Source organism: Podarcis pityusensis (assembly GCF_964106645.2).
Source record: "Podarcis pityusensis genome assembly, chromosome: 16".
Classification (NCBI taxonomy): domain Eukaryota; kingdom Metazoa; phylum Chordata; class Lepidosauria; order Squamata; family Lacertidae; genus Podarcis; species Podarcis pityusensis.
In genome coordinates, this window is record NC_138041.1 from 13,668,543 (window position 1) to 13,692,095 (window position 23,553).

Genomic DNA, 23,553 nt, shown 5'->3' on the forward strand with positions numbered 1-23,553 from the left:
ACCGTGGTTAAATCAGAAAGGAATTTCCTCCCAAAGCAAATTATTTGCTTGTTTATTGCTTGATTCCGTTTATGAATAACTTCCCATAAAATAGAATCAATCAACAATCAGTAAGAAAAACAGCAAGAGAAACAATTAAAAACAATTCCGTAGAAGAAACAATGAAAAACAATTATATATGTAAAAACAAATCCAGCCATGGGTTCATACTGACTGTTAGCACCCAGAGGGGAATTCCTTGCAAGGCCAATACTGACATCAAAGAAGGATTTTTTAAAAAGAATTATCGCTCCACCTCACCAACTGATGCAATTTGCGTTTAGAAACCTGCGTGTTTATGGCAGTGACACATCTAGTTTGGCCCTGAGTAAAAGGGAGTTGAATAAATCCATGTTCATCAACAGCTATTAGCCACAATAGTTACAGAGAACTTCCATGGACAGAGGCAGTATACCTTTACATACCAAACGTTATTGCCTTCTAGCTCTGCTTGTGGGTTTCCCATCAGGGCCACCTGGGCTGGTACCTGATGAAAACAGGATGTTGGGCTTAGATGGGCCTCTGGCCTGATCCAGCACAGCTCACATGCTCTTACATTTCCATCCACGCTCTAGAGACACTTGACTATCAACTTTGAGAAGTGTTGTCACAGCTCCACATAGCAGAAAAATCGGCATGAATTTATTTTAATGCTCAAATTTCTAGTCCTTTTAAAGGAAAATTTTTCCTCCCTCTCTCATAGCCCAGGGTCGTCCAACGAAGCTGAATGTTGGAAGATTCAGGGCAGACAAAATGAAGTATTTTTTCCATGCAGTTAAACTATGGAATTTGATCCCATGTGATGGAGTAATGGTTGCCAACTTGGACAACTTTAAATGGGGGTTAGACAAATTCAAGGAGGGTGAAATAAATCTATTGATGGCTACTAGTCAAGATAGTCATGAAGGAGAATCTGCCACCGAGAGGATAGCTTACTGGACTAGACAAGCCTCTGATCTGAACCAGTGGGACTCTTACTGTGCTCAGAGACTATAAGTCTGACCAGTGCTTGGGGGGGAGGATGTGGTTCATCTTATATTGATAAAAGTGCTGTGGGTGACAGCACAAAATGGCTGCCATGGGTCTGACCTGTGAGGATGCTCACAAAGCAAGCCCTGGGCATCAAATTTCAGAGGGGCAACTATGTGAGCCTGTTGCCACAAGAGCAATATCCTGCCACCTTAGAGATCAACAGATGTATTGTGGCATCATCAGCCTTCGTAGACTAGAGTAGAGCTTTCCAAACTGTGTGTTGTGACACACTAGTATGTCGGCTGCAGTGTGCAGTTGTGTCATGCAAATGCTCTCCACACACCTCCCAGGGCTGGAAAAGGGGTTAGTTTAACCTCCGGTTCGCTAGGAAAACTGAATGACTATGTCACGAAATGATACACGTCTAAAAAGTGTGTCACCAATTTAAAAAGTATGGAAAGCTGGACTCTCTCATAACCTGCAAGTGTCCTGGAAAAAAATGGGACATCCTGTTTGCTTGCTTGAGAGCATGGTGGCCATTTTGGATGCCATGATCTCGCGTGATTTGAACACCCCCCTAAAAAAACATTATTATTTTTTAACCATGATTTCACACAGCTCTCCAAAACACGCATTTGAAGGTGCTGTGCAAGCACGGCTCCAAAAAAAGCGCATATTTTGGGCTCTGTAATCTCATGTGGGTTGGAGGGTGTGCCTCTGATTAAGTGGATTCTGCATAATGTCTCAGGCCCCAAATAACAGAAAGACCACCTCTTCCCCTACAAAACCATTTCGGATGTTGAGATCAGTACCTGGATAGTTCGTCTATCCTCAGAGGCTCAAAGGGGTGGCAGCTCAGGAGAGGGCCTTCTCTAGTGATGGCCCCAAAGCTGTGAAAGCCCCTCCCCACAAAGGTGCTTCTGGCCCCTTAGTTATGCGGTTTCTGGAAAATGTGGAAGACACATACTTTTACCCTGGTTTTTGACACTTGAACTGCATATTTTTAGGACCCACCTTATTTTTATACTTGCAAGTTGTTTTAAACTGCTTTTAATATTGCGTTTTAGTGTTGCAAACAAACAAAGAGCCAAATAAAGATGTATATGCCTAATGATACCACCAGCACACTCAACTCCTCTGACCTGTGGAAATGGCACTGTTGCAGGTCATTCTGCAGTTGTAAGAAATCAGGAACTGCCCCTTGGAACTCCCTGCCTATTGACATGAGGAAGGCGCCTTTGCTATACCCTTTTCAGAGTCTGATTAAAAACATGCCTGTTTAGCCAAGAGTATGCAAGCCTATAGAAGTTACATGTGTTTTATTTCTTTTCAGCTACTGATGGTTTTAAACATCTTCTGAATATTTTTAAAGAGCAGTTTTTAACTGTTTTTCTTGATAATTCTAATGTTTTATGTTATATTTTTATAAATCACGTAGAGGTGGTTTTCTTGGTGTCTGCTTAGAACAGTTTTGTACTGGTAAGCCTTTCTAGACACGTAGATGCTACTGTGTTTTAATCTTTTTTTTTGCAATTGATTTTAATCAACGGGTTTTTTGATGATTTTTTAAATTTCTTGTAACGTGCTTAGAGGTTTTACTACAATCAAGCAGTGTATCTTGGGACTCATTCAGGTGTCCTACATGCCAGGAAAGGGAATTCCTGCTGATCTGTTGTCCAAAGTTGTTGACAGCGAACAACTTCAGGCGTATGTACAGCGGTTGCAGTTAGGCTGAAATACTGCAGCAGCGGGTTACATGAAATGGGGGAGGATGTTGAGAATTCCATTCCTCCTGAGCTGCAGTTGTGTGGGATTGTCACATGTCTATTTACATTCCAGCCCTGATTGTTGGAGTCTAGTGAGGGGAAATGGAGATACGCTGTTCCGTTTTTGCTTTTGCTGCTCTCTCTCTGAGGAAGAAAGACAGAGAGAGAAGCCATGTTTTCTTTGTTCTGTTACGTTTGATTTAATTTGCAATAAATTAGGCTTAGATGTTACTCCTCAAGGCTGAGCTTCTGTTTTGAACTCTGCTAATCGTGTGCTCATGTCCCTTGATACGGGCCACATCAGCGTGCCAGGAAACTGGAGTGATGAATCCCGGGCAACGCTGCTTTGGAGGGCAGGCACCAGGCCTTGGCATTATCACCCAACAATATATACACATTGTAAATTAATTAATTAACTGTAAAAAGCCCAGGGGGGTTGTGCAAACTCCATGTGCAATCTGCTCTGGCCTATCTTTCTGAGCTGTTGTGAGGAGCACTGAGACCAAAGACCTTATGATGACATACGCCGAAGCGCAATATACATGTGAATAGTGATTAGTACGAGTCCTTTCCCCACGAAAACTTTTGAAACCAAGGGAGGCACCTGAACCTCGTAAACTTTATAGACACATTCGCCACACGCTCGCCAGATCTGGTTTTGCCGTTTGGTGAAAATGAGGGATGTCCCACAAAATGCCTAGTGCCTTAGCAAGGCACCCTGCCCTGCGATGAATCCAAACATTTGTTTCCTTTGCTTGCTCTCATAAATTACATCTGAGTTTAGTTTGGAGGACGAGTCACCGCCAATTAGCTCCGGGCTGTCAAACTCTAATTGAAAGGTGGAGGGCGTTGTCTGTGCCCAGGTTGCCTTCCTTCCCTTCCTGATGCAGGATGATAGAAAGCGGAGAGGCAGGGCCCGGATGCACGGTCGGAGAGGCGTGGAGCAAGGTACCGTTTGGGAGGGAGCCTGATCTGGCCTGGGCTGGGCTGGGCTGGCATGTGGGCGCTAGAGACCTTCCAGGTATCTTGGAAATCTGACTCCCATCAGCCCCAACCAGCACTGCCCAATAGTGAGGGAGGATGGGAGTCAGCAACATCTGCAGCTGTGGTTCTCAAAGTGGTTGGTACCGCTCCTTGTTCTGGGATGCGGGTGGCTCTGTGGTCTAAACCACTCAGCCTTTGGGTTTGTCAATCAGAAGGTCGGTGGTTTGAATCCCCGCGACGGGGTGAGCTCCCATTGCTCAGTCCCAGCTCCAGTCAACCTAGCAGTTCGAAAGCACGTCAAAGTGCAAGTAGATAAATAGGTACCACTCCGGCGGGAAGGAAAGCAATGTTTTCATGCGCTGCTCTGGTGTCAGTGTTCTGTTGCGCCAGAAGCAGCTTAGTCATGCTGGCCACATGACCTGGACAAACTGTCTGTGGAGCAGACAAACGCTGGCTCCCTCAGCCTGTAAAGAGAGATGAACCTACAACCCCAGAGTCGTTTGCAACTGGACTTAACTGTCAGGGGTCCCTTTACCTTTACCACCCCTTGTAGGGGGACTGAGAGTACCTAGAGGGGCAGTAAGAAGCAAGGAGGCGGCAGTGGGGTGCTGGAGTTGGGCCCCTCCCAGAATGTTTATTCCTTGTTTACGATGGACCAGGCTAGAGCCTAGAGCAGTGTTTCCCAAACCTGGGTCTCCAGCTGTTGTTGGACTGCAGCTCCCATCATCCCTGACCACAGGTCCTGCTAGCTAGGGATGATGGGAGTTGTAGTCCAGCCGGAGACCCAAGTTTAGGAAACCCTGGCCCAGAGAGAAACACCTTCCTCACCTCTTATTTAAGGCTTTATCGCTCTTAACGCTTTCAAAGCTATTTCCTTTGGTCACGTTTGTATGTATTTACAACTCTGAGTTGTCACTAATCACAATTATCGGGAATAGCTATTGGTTTTCTTAGTAGTTACCGCACGTCTGTGGTAGGTGAAGGGCTGTGCATGTTTGGGAAGCCACTCATGTATAAAGATTACATGCTGTCAATTTCCTTCACCCTCGCATCTTAATTCGTGGGAGTGCTGAATTTTACTGTGTTGTTATCTTCTTTAGCTGGTCATGCAAACCACTGTTCTGCACAATGCCTTTTGTAGGGCAGAGTAGTGGGCATTGTGGGTGGAATCAAGGGGGCAGAGGTTCGAAAACATTTGGAAACCACTGACCTGGAGGCTGACAGGCTCCCCAGCCTTCTGCAAGCAGATGGATACTAAGAGTCTGGGACAACCTGTATTGCAGCTTCAGATTGCAGATTGCTCTTTCATTCCACCACCAAATAATTCACTGGACACCGTACCTTCAGTAACACACTTTATTGCACAGCCTTCGCCCTTTTGTTAGCTCTCCACAAGCAAGGATTTTGGCCCCATCCTGTTCTACACATTTAAAGCAGTATCATGCCACATTCAACAGCCATGGCTCCCCACAAAGAATCCTGGGAGTTGTAGTTTGTTGAGGATGCTGGGAGTTGTTGAGAGAGCCCCATTCCCCTCATAGAACTACAACTGGTTGCTAAACCACTCTGAGAAATTGTAGCTCTGTGAGGAGAATGGGGAGAGGTCTTCCAATGACTCTCATCACCCTGAATGAACTGTAATTCCCAGAAGTCTTTGGGGAAAGCCATGACTGTTTAAAGTGGTATACTACTGCTTTAAATGTGTAGTTCAAATGGAACCTCCCCCAACAAAGGAATATTTTTGGTACCCCATTTATTGGGGAGTAGGGATTAAGGAGAAATTTGATTCAGTTCACATTTGAAGGCAAGCTTGGCTAATTTGTAATCTCCAAAGCAAATGTGCCAGGCGAAATACGGCCATCCTTCAAAATCTGCGCTTCTCTGAATTTTGCAATGCAGTTCTCCAGGCAGATAATGTGTTCAAAAAGGCATATATTTGGGTAATGGTTACATGTAACAGTATACATTCATAAAATTAACACACAAACTTTCTGTACATCCCCTGCACAGACAACACTGCGACACACATCCAGCAGAGTTCTGCAAGTAGCTAAAACACTGATGAATTTCATGAATGTACCACCTCAGTGAGTTCCTATGTCTAGCTCTAAACAGTTTCGGGTGGTGATACTTTGGTTTTTCTAATAACAGACAGTGGTGGGTGGTTTAGATTTAAGGCAGCCTGATCCTATCTCTTTGCCGCCTCAGAAGTTTGTCCCAACTGGGTTGTAGCTTTCCTCGCTTAATTATTCTGTGGCCTGATCTTATTCAATGATACAAGGTGTTAAGGGCGTGACGGTTTTCTTCTTGCATCTATATCGGTTTCAGTGTGTTGCTGTCACAACGAACCAAAAACGTTAAAAAGGTGGCCAGCCATATCATAGAATCATCGTTGGAAGGGACCCTGAGGGTCATCTAGTCCAACCCCCTGCAATGCAGGTATCCTACCCACAACTGTCCCTGGGTGGGCTCAAACCATCAACCTTCTGGTTAACAGCCAGTGGATTGACCCACTGACTGGGCCTTCTTACTTCTCCAGTACTAAAAAATTGCTGATGAACCCATCAGTTTAAAAATTAGGGTTGATTAATATTTGGGTGATTAATCACTTAGCTTAATTTACTCAAGCCAGGCCCCACCTTACTCAAGCCAGGCCCCACCTGCCTTACACTGGACGCCATATATGACATTGTGTGTGGGGTAGGCAAAGACTTGCCTGGACCATGGTAGGGGACTGCAGAGTCCTCTGCCCAGTGCTCTTGTAAGCATCAACCATCAACTGGATCCCTGAGGCTTGCATTAGAGCTGTGCATGGCAGCCCCAACGACCAGCACAATGCCATGCAATGAAATAACAAGCCTTATTCCTGCACTGCCGGGGGTTCGACTAGATGAGCCTTGGTGGTCCCTTCCAACTCTACAATTCTATGATACCCACCTGTCAAGCTGGACCTGTGGGGGTGCAGGTTTAATTGTTGTTGTTTAAATGTGCGCTGCCCCTTTGGTGAAAGTGTCAGCAAAACTGTTTGGGGTAGCTGCCACCTAGCAGCCACTGTCCTGGCCTGCTCTCCTTCCCTACAAGGAGTGCTGCAGATGACCCACCGTGACACCAGGGCATTACGGAAGTGTTACTTGGATGGTTTTACAAAAGGATTTGACAAATTAATGGAAGACCTGCGGGTGTGGAGGACTCCCTGGTCCTGAATGGGATAACTGTGCCCCTGAAGGACCAGGTGCGCAGCCTGGGAGTCATTTTGGACCAGAGATGCTTGAATGGACATTTTGTAAGCAAATTGACTTTATTTTCACTTCCTGGACTACTTCACAGGTCAAAATACAATCCTGTTCTCCGAATGTTGCCGTTTATGCAGCTCAAAAACATACTAAAATGTGTCTTTTAGATTAAAAACGTGCTCATCTCTTAGGTAAAAATGTGTGAAGAAAAATTTGGAATTCCGTGCTTAAAAAATAATAATAAAACAAATTGCAGAATGGAGGGGAAATGTTCTACAAGCGTGCTTGGATCACAGGGCAGCAAGCTCATTGTATATTAATTGCACAATACATCAAAATAAAGGAAAAGCTCCCTTCCTCAAGTGCTCTATGCCACATCCTGGATCCAAAGCCTAGCAGCAAATAGCTCTGTGGTTTTCTTTGCAACGTATTATTTTAGGATAATTTCAAAAATAAATAAATAAAAGACCTGAGAAAACTGAACGGACTTGCCCTAAAGTTTAGGCGTGTAGATCCCAGCAAGGGACCTGACTTGCACACATCTTTGGTTTTTTTGTGTGTGTGTGTGTGTGTGTGTGTGTGTGTGTTTGGCAGCCTCTCAGATGAAAGTGTGACCTAATTGTTAAGTGTGCATTGCAATTACTTCAAAGGAAACTGGGATGGGTCACTGGCTCCTTTTACAGAGTTTAGAGGCCCTCAGTCACCTGCTGCAAGTCAACCCAAAGGAATCCTGACAGCGCAGACTAAGTGAGCCCAGGAGAAGATTTGACACCCGTCTCCAGATCATCAGTAGACAGACTCTGCCTGCCTTGGAGCCTGCAACAAGCCTCTTCAGCACCCGCTCTTCACAGAAGTCCAGCTTCATTTTTTTGCAATGCCAGGGAACAAGGATTTTCGATCCCTAGTCTTCTGCGTGATGCTAGGTAAGGCTACCTTTCTTTCTTTCTTTCTTTCTTTCTTTCTTTCTTTCTTTCTTTCTGCATGCATTTAATTTCTGTGTTGTAAAAGCGACAAAGAAGAGGTGAGCACAAACTAAAGGGCAATAGCCCATGAGAGAACCCAATATTTTATATTGTTTTACGATGAAGAAAAAGAGTGTTGCCTTTGATGAGAGGCAGTGTGGTGTAGTGGCTGGGGTGTCAGTGGCTAGAGGATCCAAATCCCCATTCTGGTGGCCCAGCCTAACCTACCTCACAGGGTTGTTGTGAGGATAAATGTACACTACCAGGAGAATCTTTAAGCTGAGAGGGGAGGGAATATTTTTTAAAAAGCACAATTTAGTATACACGCATGCCGTCATTAATTTTTTTACAATGCCATCATTTTTAATTGAAAGGATTGTATTCAATTTATTCTGTTTTATCATCATAATAAAAATGCAGGCAAGCAGATTTAAATAAATTTAAATAAATAAATAAATAAATAAATGCAGAGAAAAGCAGCAATACTAATCATTAAAAGTCTTGGAGAAGAAAAAGCGCCAAAGGACATCTGTAATGTGGTCATCTAGAGTAGCCTGGCAACCACATCCTGGGACAGCGGTGCCGCCACTGAAAAGTAGGGCGGTTCATAAATTTTTTTTCAATGAAAATGCCTGCTCCAAAGGTCTTATCTTACTACACTAGGGATTATATAGCTATATCTGAAATTTCATGCATATCAGTTAATATCTTGACCCTGCTCCACTTAATTGAAATTTCAGCCTTCACAACATAGGAAAAGTTGTACCTAAGTTCTACTCAGAGTAGACCTGTTGAAAGTAATGAACCTGTTAGTTGTGCTCATTAACTTCAGTGGGTTTACTCTGAGTAGGACCAGCATTGGCGACAACCTAATAGCAATGTTACATTATTATTATTAACAACAACAACAACAACAACAACAACAACAACAACTATTATTATTATTATTATTATTATTATTATTATTATTTGTTGTTGTTGTTATGTTCCTCCGGTTGTATGGCTAGTGGGTGGGAAAAAATCCCAACCAGCTGTCTGAAAACAAACTGGTAGACTTCTATATTGTTTGTGTGTGCTATGGTCAGAAGAGACTTTGTTTTCCAGAACAGCAGCTGTGTTGTAATAAACTATTATTATTATTATTACTACTATTATTATTAACTTTATATTCTACCCTTCCCCACAAAGGAGCCCTGGTGGGTAGGTGGTATCCATGATATCCCTGTTTGAAAGCAAACCCAATGAGACTTCTTGCTGAGCAGCTCTGCATAAGATTGGGAACTCCCCTTCTGAGATTGTCTTCCAGATTAGTTGAACAAGAACATCTGTCCCTGGCTCTGCCCATTATTGGCTTTGCTCTTGCCATCCTCAGTTTCCCTGCAAAATGCCCCGCACCCCAATTTGCCTCCTCTTCTAAGCAAATGGAATTGTATATCCTCTAATGTTTCCTGCAGCTGGGTACTGAGCAGTAAGTCGTTTAAGTCATGGAAAAAATGTGAGTTTCTTGAGGAAGGAAAGCAGGAGAAAGAGGTGTTTGGGGAAGATTGCCAAGGATGCTGCCTGCTTGAGATTGACCCCAATTTTGCACCCCTTAATTTGGGCAAACAAGGATGTCCACGACTTGCTGCTAATTATAATAGTGTTGTAGGCCACCCTAATCTCAAAGTGGTGTGAGATTCCAGGGCTTCCAGGCATGTTCATGTTTCCTTTTAGAATGATGCACAGCGGAGACTGTGGTGTCTTTATAATATATGGTTTATTTACACATATATACAACCTGAGCCTACGATGGAGGGGTTCACAGCATTAACACCTCAAAAGGATCTTGTTTCTCCCATAACCGCAACCTTGGATTCAAACAAGGGGGTTCCCCCCCCCATTTGCTACCTCACACCGAGCCCCTTAATCCCTCTTAATGGTTCTTCACCAGGAGGCTAGTTTATCTAGTCCAAGATTTAGAAGCTTTGATTAAGTTCTATAACTCTCTCCAGGGATTAGAGGGGTCTGGCACCCAGTTTAACGCTCCTAACTCATAACACTACTCCCTCCCCAAGAACATCTGTTCCTAGATGTACAAACAAACAGCAAAGTACAGCTTCCCTGCGGAAAAATAACAGGCAAGTTAGCAAAGGCATTAGAACACACGTCATCCAAAACTAATAATAAAACACAATTACACTTTTAATCCAACACCAGGAGAGTAACAGTTGATTTCTTTCATGCAAGTTCCAGTCCATCAGGATCTCTTAAGACCTCCCTCTTTCTCCTTGGTGCACACTCCCAGTCAGTTCTGCATCCCAAAGCAGCTTACCCAGTTTCACACATTTGGCAGCCCCAAAATAATGGGTTTCCAACATGTTTAAGCAAGGATGCAAGTCTTAGTACTAGAGCTTCATTACCCTTGCTCATCCTTTTCCTGGTGCTACTACAATTCCTAAAAACCATTAAACAGTTTCCTGCATGCAAAAATAACAGCATTTTAAAAATAACTAAAAAAAAATGCTAAAACTTGCAGGAAGGATCCATGCAGCGAATAAGCAGTCCCAATATAGCATATAGCAATCCCACCTCCACACCATGCAGTTGTCTACATTACTCTTTTCCTTGGGATTTCACAAAGGTTTCAGTCCCAGTAGATCAACAGCTACTTCGAGGCTCAAATCACAGCACCAGTCTTTTAGGAGCCCTTCAGTTTCACTTCGGCTCACCTCAGGTTGTGGATCAGGGGCTCCAGACTCACACTTGAGTCCCAAAACAGTTTCTGTAGCCCTGTTGCAAGCAGGGCTGCAAGACCCAACTCCAGGAGAACATCTGCTTCCTCACAGGCACACTTCCTCTTGCTGCCCCTGGGCCCATCCACTTCATCCCCTGCCCCAAACTGCAAATCCAAGTCCTGGCACAAGTCCTTTTGCTCAGGATCAGGTGGCTCAGTCCACCCAAAATGGCAGCCAGGAATCCCACCACCTCTGCTTACTTCCAGCATCTCTTAAATGCTTCATGGGCCCAAACAAAGGAAAATAACCCTCACAGTGACTCTTGCCCCCAAAACCCATGGGACCCTGAATGACTCTGGCTGCCCAGACTACTTAAGGGCTGCACCCAATATAGGGACTGGTTCCCACCCCACAGTGCCATATTGGGGCACCCAAGGGCCAAAACCATTGAGGGGTTTATCTCTCCCAATTCAGCAGGAGCCAGCTGCATGCACATAGGCCTCGAGCTTTTCCTCCACCAAAGAAAACACCATCATTTCCTCAGGTACTGGCTGCTCCTCCTGCACGTTCACACACACCTCCAATTCCTCCTGTGCCCCGTTCCTCACAGCATGCTCTCAAGGAATGGAGAAATCAAGCAGCAGCAGCTCCTCAGCTCTAGCCTGCTCACCTTTCTCTGAGGTACCATCTTCCCTCTTGCCTTCAGCTACTGACTGCTTCTGTTTGCTGCCCAAGCCCTTCAGCTGCCCACCCACACTCTGGAAACTCCACTTCTGACACCACAGTGTTGCACACCACCCCAAACTCTGAGTGGTGTGAGATTCCAGGGGTTCCAGGCACTTACCCAGGGTTTATGTTTTCCACAGAGGAGACTGTGGTGTCTTTAGGATATACGGTTTATGCATATGTGCAACCTGAGCCTGCGGTGGAGGGGTTCACAGCATTAATACCCCAAAAGGGGTCTTGTTTCTCCCATAGCTACAGCTTTGGATTCAAACACAAATCAAACACTAGTCTCAATTGTTGCTTTGACTCTCTCTCCAGCTTGCTGCTTTACCTCTAGATCACATCACTGCTCCCTCTGCTCCAAACTCTGGCTTTTTCTGTTGAGGGAGGGGCCTCTGCCCATTTGCCGTCTCACACTGAACCCCTGAATTCCCCTTAATGGCTCATCACCCAGGCAATCGCCTCAGCAGGAGGCTAGCCTGGCTATTCCAAGCCTTAGAAATCTGTATTAAATTCTAACACTTGCTAGATTAGGGGGGTCTGGCACCCATCTTAAAACCCCAACTCTTAACAATAGTTAGAAGCAAAGGCTCCTGGTGCAGAATGGAGTCTGAGCATAGCTGTCAACCTTCCCTTTTTTTGCGGGAAATTCCCTTATTCCAGCGCCATTTCCCGCTGCTTCCTGCTGCTATCCCAGATTGTTAGATATCCTGTAGACTGTCCCCGGGACAGGTGAGGCTGCTGATCCCTTATTTTCAAGGCTGCTGATCCCTTATTTTCAAATCTGAAAGTTGACAGCTATGAGTCTGAGTCATAATGGGCAGAGGAAGTGCAGAGCCATTTCCCCCTCATCCTTGCAGAGATCTCACTTATCTCTACCAGCAAAGGGGTTTCAAAATGGCTGCAATATTACCCACTGGCGGGATGTGCTGTAGCCACTGACGCCACCAGCTCAGTGACCTTTGCTGTTGCTTCCTCATACTTCAATAGGAACAGAGGAAGCTACATCCTACTGAGTCAGTCCACGCTAGGCCACCTACTCCAGTATTTTCCACACTGATGGGCAGGGGCCTGTCCAGGATTTCTCTCCCCGGCCCAACCTGCCACGGATTCACCTTCTGCATTCAAAGTAGATGCTCTGCCACAGAACTATGTCAGTGCAAGCACAGGGAGATGGGTGGGGATGGTGGACTGGCCGGAGGGTGACTGAGCAAAACAGTGGCCGAGCAGGTGGTCTGGTTGAGGAATACCAGTCTGCTGCTCTTTGTGAAGTGCCGTCTGAGGCAAGAGATTCAACCCGTCTAATGGGAGGGCTGGCCCAGCCCACAAGGCTAGCTCTCTGCATGGATTTTGCTCCCACCAGCAGTATGTGAGGGCCACGAACATGGAGAGGTTTAAAAGAGGATTGGACAAATTCATGGGAGATCAGGCTATCAGACTCCACAATGCCTGCGTTCTGCCTTCACTGTCAGAGGCGATATACCCTCTGAATACTAGTAGTTGGGAGCTGCATGTGGGGAGAGGGTTGTTACAGTTTTTATGCCCCACTTGTGGGCTTCTCAGAGGCATCTCACTGACCACTGTGGACAACAGGATGCTAGATTAGATCGGCCTTTTGGCCTGATCTAGCAGGGCAGATCTTGTGTACTTGAACCTCCCTCCCACCAATGGTTTATCATTATAATGATCATTTTAGGTGTTTACAATGCTTTTGAGTGGAGCTCCTCATGCGGAGCTCCGATTCCTAAACTGGTTTCCCATTTGGGGAAACGCACAAGCTTACGCCCTTTTCTTTACTCAATTCCTCAATCTACGGGAACCGTGATTTCCTGGAGACAAGGGCGAGAAAATCAGGGTTGTTCCAAGTAAACAAGGACTCTTGGAGGGTATCCCATAATTTTAATTAGATAGAGTTGGGGAACAGGTTTCTGAATGTTTCTAAACTATTATCATACCCGTTTATTATCTTAATCCCAGACAACGATCTCAGTTTTCACAGCAGGTATGACTAAGCACAACAAGCACCAGAGACTCGCTGTGTTTTCAACGAAAGGGTAGGAAATAATCCTAATATCAGGTTAGGGCTATACTGGACTGACAAGGACTGTTCCACAGCCGTTGAAATTGCCTGTTTTGTTTCAGCTATGTTTTGAGTGGTGATTATGATTATAATTATTGTTTTGTATGTGGGGAAGAGAATCAGAGCAGCCACTGCTTTGTTTCCCTTCAGAATACCTTTTTCTGAGGTGCTTGTTGAACTTTGGATAATTCAAAATGGCTGCCACTTACTGGGTGCTACAGTGGGCAGCAGATGATCAATATATAAATGGGCACCCACACTTTTTTTTCCTGAGGAGGAATATTGTTACTGCAGCAGCTGTGTTGACTGCCTCTCTAAAAAAAGGGTAGCAACTGAAGGAAGCTTGCTAATAAATAAAATCCCAGTGCGCCATTCTATGCAACCTCGTTTTTAAACCTGAGTGAGGAGAAAGATTATGACTCCCAGTTTGGATAGCGTTCTCCATATGGCGCAGCAGTCGAAAAGGACCCAAGAAGAGCAAAGGGGCTTACTGTGCCGTGCGAACTAGGGCAAGGTGGCTTAGGGAAATCGAAAAACACAATAAAAGCAGCCATGCATTAAAAGGAAGAAACAGCAGTAAAAGCCAGCAGTAAAACAATTTAAAAGCAGCTGCATTGAGAAGCATAATAAAACATCATAATAATCAGTGTGAAAAAGCAAAGTAAAAAATAATTATGGTAGACAAGTAATAAAAATCCAGTCTCTAAAACAGGGGGTGGGAAACTTGTTGTTGGACTAAAGCGCTCATCATCCCTGACCCCAGTAAGTGTGTTTTAGACCAGCTGAGGTTTCTGAGGGCTGTCTTTGACGTTCCAAGGGTAGCCCCACAAATTGTTGTTTGTACTTTGTGGTATTTTAATTGTATGGTGCTTTGGTGAGGTTTCTCTCTCCCCCCCCCGGCTGCCCCACTTTAAAGGTGGCACAAGCATATTTTTAAATTTTATTTATAATTTAATTTAATATATTATTAATTGCAGCCCACTGTAAGTCGCCTTGAGGATCATTCAGTTGAAAAGCAGAAATATAAATGAAAAGCAGAAATATAAATCAAATATAAATGAATATAGCAGAAGGCAGGTCCATCAGATATCCTTATGCTAAATCGTGCATGGCTTGGAATATCCTAAGGAGTACTTTGAATTGGATTGAGGAAACAAAGAGGGAGTCGGTGGTGCAGTTCAGAACATAAGGAACTTTGCTGCTGTTGTGGTGGGGGTGGTTCCTAAATTTATTACCCACCGTTCACCAGCAGATTCCCAAGGAAAGTTAAAACTCTTTAAAACCATATGTTGAAAACTTGTCGGCATCCATCTCTGGAGACAATGGAAGGCTGTGCCTTCGGGGGCAATGTCAAAGCGTTGGTGAGTTACACCTTTATGGACTGATACGGGAGAAACATTTTTTATTGCAGGTGGGGCAGATGAAAGTTAAAACCAATTATAGTCACGGGACATTATTATTATTATTATTATTATTATTATTAGAAGAGCGCTGCTGGATCAGGCCAAAGACCCACCCAAGTCCAGCATCCTGTTCTCACGGTGGCCAGCCAGTTGCTTCTGGGGAAAAACCCCAAGCATGACATGAGCAATACAGCTCTCTTCCGGCTTCCGGGTCAGCGCCATCGTTAATGGCGGATTCCCTCTGAGTCTCGGAGGGACTAGCTCCACGGGATCGGGTCTTACCGCTGCGGCAAAGCGGGGGCCCTTTAAAAATCACAGGTGGGGGAAGCCTGTGAACGTGGGGACTCAGCGGGCACCATTTGCGCCCCCCCAAGTTGCGAAGGGACCCTTTTAAGGGCTCCGGAGCGGGACGGGGTGAGCGGTGCGGTGCTGAGAGTCGACTGCTTCTTCCGCGGAGTGAAGCCGCACAGCCGTTATCGGAGAGCGCTGACTTTTTCCTGGGACAATTGGACTTTGAAAGCAACTACCCGTGAGTAGGATTAAATTGGATTTAAAAGGAGAAAAAACAAGTTAATTCAACACCGAAGCGGGAAGGTATAAACAGGAAGTCTGCCTTCCTTTCTTGTAAATAGATCAAAGCAAAGAGACTGTAAGCGGAAACTTGGAAAGACTTTTGGAAAAAGACTTAAATCTTAACATCTGGAAAGTGGTCTCCCCTCCGGATTGCAGGAGAGGAGGGGGGAAGGTTTGAACTGTATTTATCTGCAAAAAAGAGGGGAAAAGGAAGCTAAAATCCGCTGCCTAAAACCTGGGAACGGACTGCCCCTAGATAAGGAATGCTGCTCAGTGGAAAGCCTATCGGTAAGCAGTAGACTTTTGACAGCTAACTCTGCAAAAGAGATACAGTGTTTCTGGACTTCTCCTGGTTCTAAAGTAACTGTTTAAGTGCAACTGAAACTGTTGTTTTTAGGTGAATTGGGGGACTTATAAGGACCATTTTCGTTTTTAAAAGTTGCAAGCTTTGGCTGTTACTGTGTCCCCCTAGAGGAGGTTTGACATTGCTACAATAACAACTGGGAAAATTCCATTTCAAAACAAACTTTCAACTGTGGGATTGACCTTGAATTCTCATGAGACTGTTATGGCAGATGGGAGAGGAAAGTTAGAGCTGGCGCAGGAAAAGCTACTAGGTCTGGCAGACCCTACTGGACAGATACTGCGCAGCAGCGAATGGCTTCAACATCTGGAGCATCTGGAACATCAGGGGCTGCTCCTCCACAGGTCAAACCAAAAGTTATGTCGTCCGAAGACGTTTTGGCACATGCACTTGGAAAAATTAATGAATCTTTGGAAAATTTAGCTAAGCAGGTAGCTGAGACAAATAAACAAGTAGCTGAAGCATCAGTTAAAATTGACCTGAATACTACAAGCATTAACAATTTGGGACAGAAGGTGAATACCAATACAGAGTCTTTTGAAAAATTATTACAGGAATCTGCTTCGACCCGAAAGATAGCTGAAGAAGCAAAAGATATAGCAACTGCTATTCAAGAGAAGATACCACCGGTATATAAGCAATTGGAGGACCACGGTTTGACATTGTCTATGATTGAATTGAAAGAGAAACAAAGAAATTTAAGAATCAGGGCTGTACCAGAATGTGAGAAAGACAATTTGGCTGACTTTCTTACACAGGAATTTACAGATTTTTGGCAACAGGATTTGGGGAAGGAAGAATTTAAGATAGTGAATGCATTTAGACTTGGAAGAGGACAAAGGAGGAACAAGGTGAGGGACTGCTTGATCACTCTTTGAACAAAAGAGGAGAGAGACAAAATTTTGAATCTGCACTATCAAAAGACTTTGGAAATTTACGACTCAAGCGTGGAGATATTTAAGGACATTCCAAAACATCTTCTGGATTTAAGGCTTAACTACGGAGACCTAGTTGCCCTGCTGAGAAAAAACAGAATTATCTTTAGGTGGGAATTTCCTCAAGGCCTATCCTTTAAATACAAAGGAAGAAAGATAAAAATAAGATCAGTCAACGACAAAGATAGGTTTCTGAAAGATCACGAAGAAGATCTACAGAAAGAAGTGGAATCCGGAGAAGAGCCAAAAGCACTGCAGAAAGGAATACTAGACATAGCAAACTTATCTTTTGGATTGCACGGTCCAGAGAAAGAGACATCACCGACAGAACAAGAACAGACACTCGGCGCAATTGGAGGTAAAGTGAAGTAACCCCATCATGGCCCTGCAACTGTTAAGCTGGAATTGTAATGGTCTTAATTCTCCCCGGAAGAGAAAAAGTGTTTTTCATTTATTAAAAAAGGAACAATTGGATTTGATTTGTCTACAAGAAACACATGTAATAAGGCTACACAGGAAACTACTGATTAACAAGAGATTGGGACAGGAGTTTATCTCATCTGTCAAAGTTAAAAAAAGAGCAGTTGTGATATATGCAAAGGAGAGATTATCACCGAAATTAATCTTTAAAGATGAACAAGGAAGGTTTTTGGCAATCGAAATTCAAGTGCAAGGAAAGAAATTTTTGATTGTAGGAATTTATGCACCAAATGAGGGGAAATCTGAATTCTTTAAAAAGTTGCACGAGACATTATTGGACTATTTGGATTACAATCTGATTTTGATGGGGGACATGAATGGAGTAGTATCTACAAACATGGACAAGGCACAAAGACAGGTAGTTACTAAGGATGGTAGACTACCGAAAACATTTTTTGAGATGACAGACAATATGGACTTAGTTGACATTTGGAAAGTAAAGAACTCCCTGGGAAGAGAGGGAACCTTCTTTTCTGAAGCCAAGATGACATGGACTAGAATTGACCAAATATGGGTAACTAGAGGAATGGCACCAAAGATAAAGAAAGTGGAAATCTGCCCAAAAACCTGCTCCGACCATAACACTGTAAAGATGGAGATGAAACAAATATCAACTGGCTCCTTCAGATGGAGGATGAATGACACCTTATTTAGAGATGAAGAAGTCTATAAAAAGGCCCCAAAAACTTTGAGAGACTATTTTGAAATAAATATGAACACCAATGTAGAAAAAAGAGTAATCTGGGACGCAAGCAAAGCTGTTATGAGAGGGTTTCTGATACAACAGAATGCAATAAAGAAGAGAAGTCAAAATGAGAAGATAAAATTTTGGAGAAAATAAAAGAAAGTGAGAAGAAACTGAGAGCAAAACCAAAGTCGCAGGAGATCCTGAGAGAAATAAAATTATATCAAGTACAATATATGGAAATGATGAATCAGGAAATAGAATGGAAAATTAAACAAATGAGACAAAAAACATTTGAATCAGCTAACAAATGTGGGAAATTGCTGGCCTGGCAAATGAAAAAAAGACAAAAATTAAATATTATTACAAACTTAGAAGTGGAAGGAAAGAATATACATAACCCAATTGAGATTAGAAACTGTTTCCAGAGGTATTTTAAACAATTATATACACAAGGGCCACAGAAAGAAATGGATATAGACCGATTTTTGAAGACAAACGGATTACAAAAAATCTCCCAAGAAAACAAATTAATGTTGAACTATAAAATATCTGAACAGGAAGTAGAAGGTGCCATTCAAAACATGCAACTGGGCAAATCTCCAGGACCGGATGGGCTGACTTCTAGATATTATAGATCTTTGAAAGAGTGGCTATTACAACCTTTGAAGGAAGTCTGCAATGAAATATTGGAAGGGAAAAGGGCACCAGAGTCGTGGAAAGAGGCGTACATTACACTTATACCGAAAACAGAGACTGAAAAGACTCAGCTTAAGAACTACCGCCCTATATCGTTACTTAATGTGGATTACAAAATTTTCGCAGACATTTTGGCCAAGGGATTGAAAAAAGTATTGATGGAAGAGATTCATAAAGACCAAGCGGGCTTTCTCCCGGGAAGACACTTGTCTGATAATTTGAGGAATATAATTGATATTTTGGAAAAACTAGAAGTGAATATAAACACTAAAGCAGTTCTGATATTTGTGGACGCGGAGAAAGCTTTTGACAACATCTCTTGGAGCTTTATGAAGAAGAATCTACAGGGGATGGGGGTAGGCCAAGGTTTTGAAAATGGTATAGGTGCAATATACTCTGAACAAAAGGCTAAATTAATTGTAAATAATGTGGTGACGGAAGAATTTAAGATAGAAAAAGGGACACGACAGGGGTGCCCAATCTCCCCACTGCTTTTTATATCGGTCCTGGAGGTTCTGCTGAATATGATTAGAAGGGACCGGTTGGTTAAAGGTATACAGGTCGGAGCCAAACAGTACAAACTGAGAGCATTTGCAGATGACTTAGTATTGACGTTACAGGAGCCAGAATCTAGCACTAAAAGGGTTTTAGAACTAATTCAAGAATTTGGTCAAGTGGCAGGATTTAAACTGAACAAGTTAAAAACTAAGGTTTTAGAGAAAAATTTAACACCGATTGAAAGAGAGAGGTTTCAGAATGAGACAGGCTTGACTGTGGTTAAGAAAGTGAAATACCTGGGGATTAATATGACAGCCAAAAATGGGAACTTATTTAAAGATAATTATGAAAAATGTTGGACGGAAGTGAAAAAAGACTTAGAAATCTGGTCAAATTTGAAGCTTTCACTGTTGTGTCGTATTGCTGTGATAAAAATGAATGTATTGCCTAGAAAGCTGTTTTTGTTTCAAACATTGCAAATTGTGGACAAGATGGAATGTTTCAAGAAGTGGCAGAGAGATATTTCTAGATTTGTCTGGCAGGGCAAGAAGCCCAGAATAAAATTTAAGATATTAACTGATGCAAAGGAAAGGGGTGGATTTGCCCTGCCAGACTTTAAACTTTATTATGAATCAGCAGCTTTTTGCTGGTTGAAAGAATGGCTACTTCTTGAAAATACAGACATTTTGGATTTAGAAGGTTTTAACAACGTATTTGGATGGCATGCATATTTATGGTATGATAAGGTCAAAGCACATAAAGCATTTAAAAATCATATTGTCAGGAAAGCACTGTTTAATGTTTGGATAAGATATAAGGATTTATTGGAAAACAAAACCCCAAGGTGGTTGTCACCGATGGAAGCAAAGGCTCAGAAAAAGCTCAATATGGAGGCCAAATGGCCGAAATATTGGGAAATTTTGGAACAAGAAGGAGACAAATTGAAATTGCAGAGTTTTGAGAAATTAAAAGACAGAGTGCGAGATTGGCTTCATTATTATCAGATAATGGAGGCATACAATTTGGATAAGAAAATTGGCTTCCAGGTGGAAAAATCAAAACTAGAAACAGAACTGTTAAAACCCAAAACTAAGAATTTGTCAAGAATGTATAACTTGCTGTTGAAATGGAATACTCAGGATGAAACGGTGAAATCTGCTATGATTAAATGGGCACAAGATGTTGGACATAATATTATGTTTGCTGACTGGGAACAGTTATGGACCACAGGTATGAAGTTTACGGCATGTAATGCCCTAAGAGAGAATATTATGAAAATGATAGACAGGTGGTACATGACCCCAGTCAAGCTTGCAAAAATCTATCATTTGCCCGATAATAAATGCTGGAAATGTAAAGAAACTGAAGGTACATTCTTTCACCTTTGGTGGACGTGCCCAAGGATTAAGGCTTTCTGGGAAATGATATATAATGAACTGAAAAAGGTATTTAAATATACCTTTTTGAAGAAACCAGAGGCCTTTCTCCTAGGCAAAGTCGGCCAATTGGTGCCAAAGAAGGACAGAACTTTTTTTATGTATGCCACAACAGCAGCAAGAATACTCATTGCAAAGTATTGGAAGACACAAGATTTACCCACTTTGGAAGAATGGCAGATGAAGCTGATGGACTATATGGAACTGGCAGAAATGACTGGCAGAATCCGAGACCAGGGAGAAGAGTCGGTGGAAGAAGATTGGAAGAAATTCAAAGATTATCTACAGAAATATTGTAAAATTAATGAATGTTAGAATGATGTTGGATAGAAATTAAGTGGTTTCCAGCTGTAATGCTTTAAGGGAATATGAAAAAGGGGTTATAAATAGGTAAAAATCTAATGCTATTATTTTTAAGATCAAAGATTAGGATAATTAAAGAGGGTAAGGATTTGCTGAACCAACAGATTGAAGTGGAATACAAAAAAGGGAGGTATGAGGAGGTCCGGGAAACAAGCTAAAGGAAAATAAGTAATGGAAAATCTGTGTGTTTTTAATTATTTTTATTTTGTATTTTTGTTATTTTTTTTGTAATATTTTAAAAAAATCTTAATAAATATCTTATAAAAAATAAATAAATACAGCTCTCTTCCATCTTATGGTTTCCAGCAACTGGTTCTCAGATGTATATAGGCGTCCATTCCCCCCCACTTAGGCGGGGGTTAAGTTCCAGGCCCCCGCACTCATAAGCGAAAATTGCGTAAGTGGAGCAAACCCTCTAAAAAGCCTCTAAATGCCCATTTTCCCCTGCTCTCCAGCTCTTTTTCCTGCTTGCTCTCCACACAACTCTCTCTTCAACTAGAGCTGAAGCTCTGGGGTTGGCTGGAGGCTGGATGATGCGTAGAAAAGCGGCTGTGGCAGTGGCTGCGCTACCAAGGACCTCAGCTGCTAGGCAAGGAGGCTGAGCAGTGTAAACAAAGCCCCACTTCACCTCCAGTCTCTTTGGGGCTTCCTTCGCCCTCAACGGCATCCTCTTTGGGCTGCAGGGAGGGTTTCCTGGTGAGCCATGGGGGCTCTCCAGCTCTCTCCCACCATTTCCTGGTTTGAATCTCTTTATTTATATCCCGGAGCCGTGCATATACACAGACGTGCGTAAGTTTATCGCACATAAGTGTGGGAATGTCTGTATTGCCTCTGAAGGAGGGTAGTAGCCTTATTCTCTGTGATCCGTCTAATGGAGCAGGTGGTTGCTGAACAACTCCAGGCAAGCCTGGAGGATGCGGACCATTTGGATCCCTTCCCATTGGGATTCAGACCTCATCATAGGACTGAAACTGCCTTGGTTGCACTGGTTGATGATCTCCGGTGGGCTAGGGACAAAAGTGAGAGCTGTTTCCTGGTTCTGCTGGATCTCTCAGTGGCCTTTGACACCATCAACCATAACAACCTTCTGGACTGTCTAGAGGAGCTGGGAGCTGGGGGCACTGTTATACAGTGGTTCCGCTCCTTCCTCCTAGGCCGTGTCCAGAAAGTGGTGGTGGGGGATGAGTGTTCACACCCCTGGGCCCTCACTTGTGGGGAGCCTCGGGGTTCTGTCCTCTCCCCCATGCTTTTTAACATATGCGTGAAGCCACTGAGAGAGATCATCAGGGGGTTTGGGCTGGGTGTCCATCAATATGCAGATGATACCCAGCTCTACCTCTCTTTTAAATCGGAACCAGTAAAGGCAGTGAAGGTCCTGTGTGAGTGCCTGGAGGCGGTTGGAGGATGGATGGTGGCTAATGGATTGAGGCTGAATCCTACCAAGACAGAAGTACTGTTTTTGGGGGACAGGGGGCGGGCTGGTGTGGAGGACTCCCTGGTCCTGAATGGGGTAACTGTGCCCTTGAAGGACCAGGTGCGCAGCCTGGGAGTCATTTTGGACTCACAGCTCTCCATGGAGGCGCAGGTCAGTTCTGTATCCAGGGCAGCTGTCTACCAACTCCATCTGGTATGCAGGCTGAGACCCTACCTGCCCACGGACTGTCTCGCCAGTGGTGCATGCTCTAGTAATCTCCCGCTTGGACTACTGCAATGCGCTCTACGTGGGGCTACCTTTGAAGGTGACCCGGAAACTACAACTAATCCAGAATGCGGCAGCTAGACTAGTGACTGGGAGCAGTCGCCGAGACCACATAACACTGGTCCTGAAAGACCTACATTGGCTCCCAGTATGTTTCTGAGCACAATTCAGTGTTGGTGCTGACCTTTAAAGCCCTAAACGGCCTCGGCCCAGTATACCTGAAGGAGCATCTCCACCCCCATCGTTCTGCCCAGACACTGAGGTCCAACACCAAAGGCCTTCTAGCAGTTTTTTCACTGTGAGAAGCAGAGCTGCAGGGAACCAGGCAGAGGGCCTTCTTGGTAGTGGCGCCTGCCTTGTGGAACGCCCTCCCATCAGATGTCAAAGAGATAAACAACTACCTGACATTTAGAAGACATCTGAAGGCAGCCCTGTTTAGGGAAGTTTTTAATGTGTGACATTTTAATGTATTTTTAATCTTTGTCGGAAGCCGCCCAGAGTGGCTGGGGAAACCCAGCCAGATGGTGGGGTACAAATAATAAATAATAATACTTCTTCTTCTTCTTCTTCTTCTTCTTCTTCTTCTTCTTCTTCTTCTTCTTATTCTCCTTTTGTAAAGCTGTTCAAGCTAGTGGCCATCGTCAGCGCCTCTTTCTGCAGTGTTTCACTGGCATGCACTTTGCCTTGATCCAGCAGGGCTCTTGTGTTCTTAATAGCCATCTTCATAGCATTCTGCTGCTTCAGAGAGGTCACAAACCAGTGGGTTCAAATTGCAAGGAAGTGGATTTTGACAAACGTTGGGAAGAACTTCCCGACAATACCTTCAGCAGTGGAACAGAGTCTTGCTCAGAGCTTGGTGGGTCTTCATTACAGGTTCTCTAGCACAGACTGGATGGCCTGTCAGGAATTCTGTGGTAGTGGACTTCTGCCGCATTCTTATGA

At 43.7% G+C, this 23,553-nt stretch overlaps 1 protein-coding gene across 2 annotated transcripts in view; it reads left to right on the forward strand.

Annotated features, from left to right (window-relative positions):
• The first annotated feature begins 3,645 nt into the window (after positions 1–3,645).
• LOC308465502 (V-set and immunoglobulin domain-containing protein 8-like) overlaps positions 3,646–23,553 on the forward strand; it is a 31,646-nt gene continuing 11,738 nt past the window's right edge. The window contains exons 1-2 of one of the 2 annotated variants that reach the window (XM_080985440.1): positions 3,646–3,725; positions 7,678–7,917. In XM_080985440.1, the coding sequence (XP_080841566.1) occupies positions 7,869–7,917 (49 nt within the window). In that variant the 5' untranslated portion in view covers positions 3,646–3,725; positions 7,678–7,868. Of the gene's footprint in view, positions 3,726–7,677; positions 7,918–12,209; positions 12,762–23,553 lie in introns of those variants that run through there. The other variant, XM_080985439.1, reaches the window with a different exon arrangement.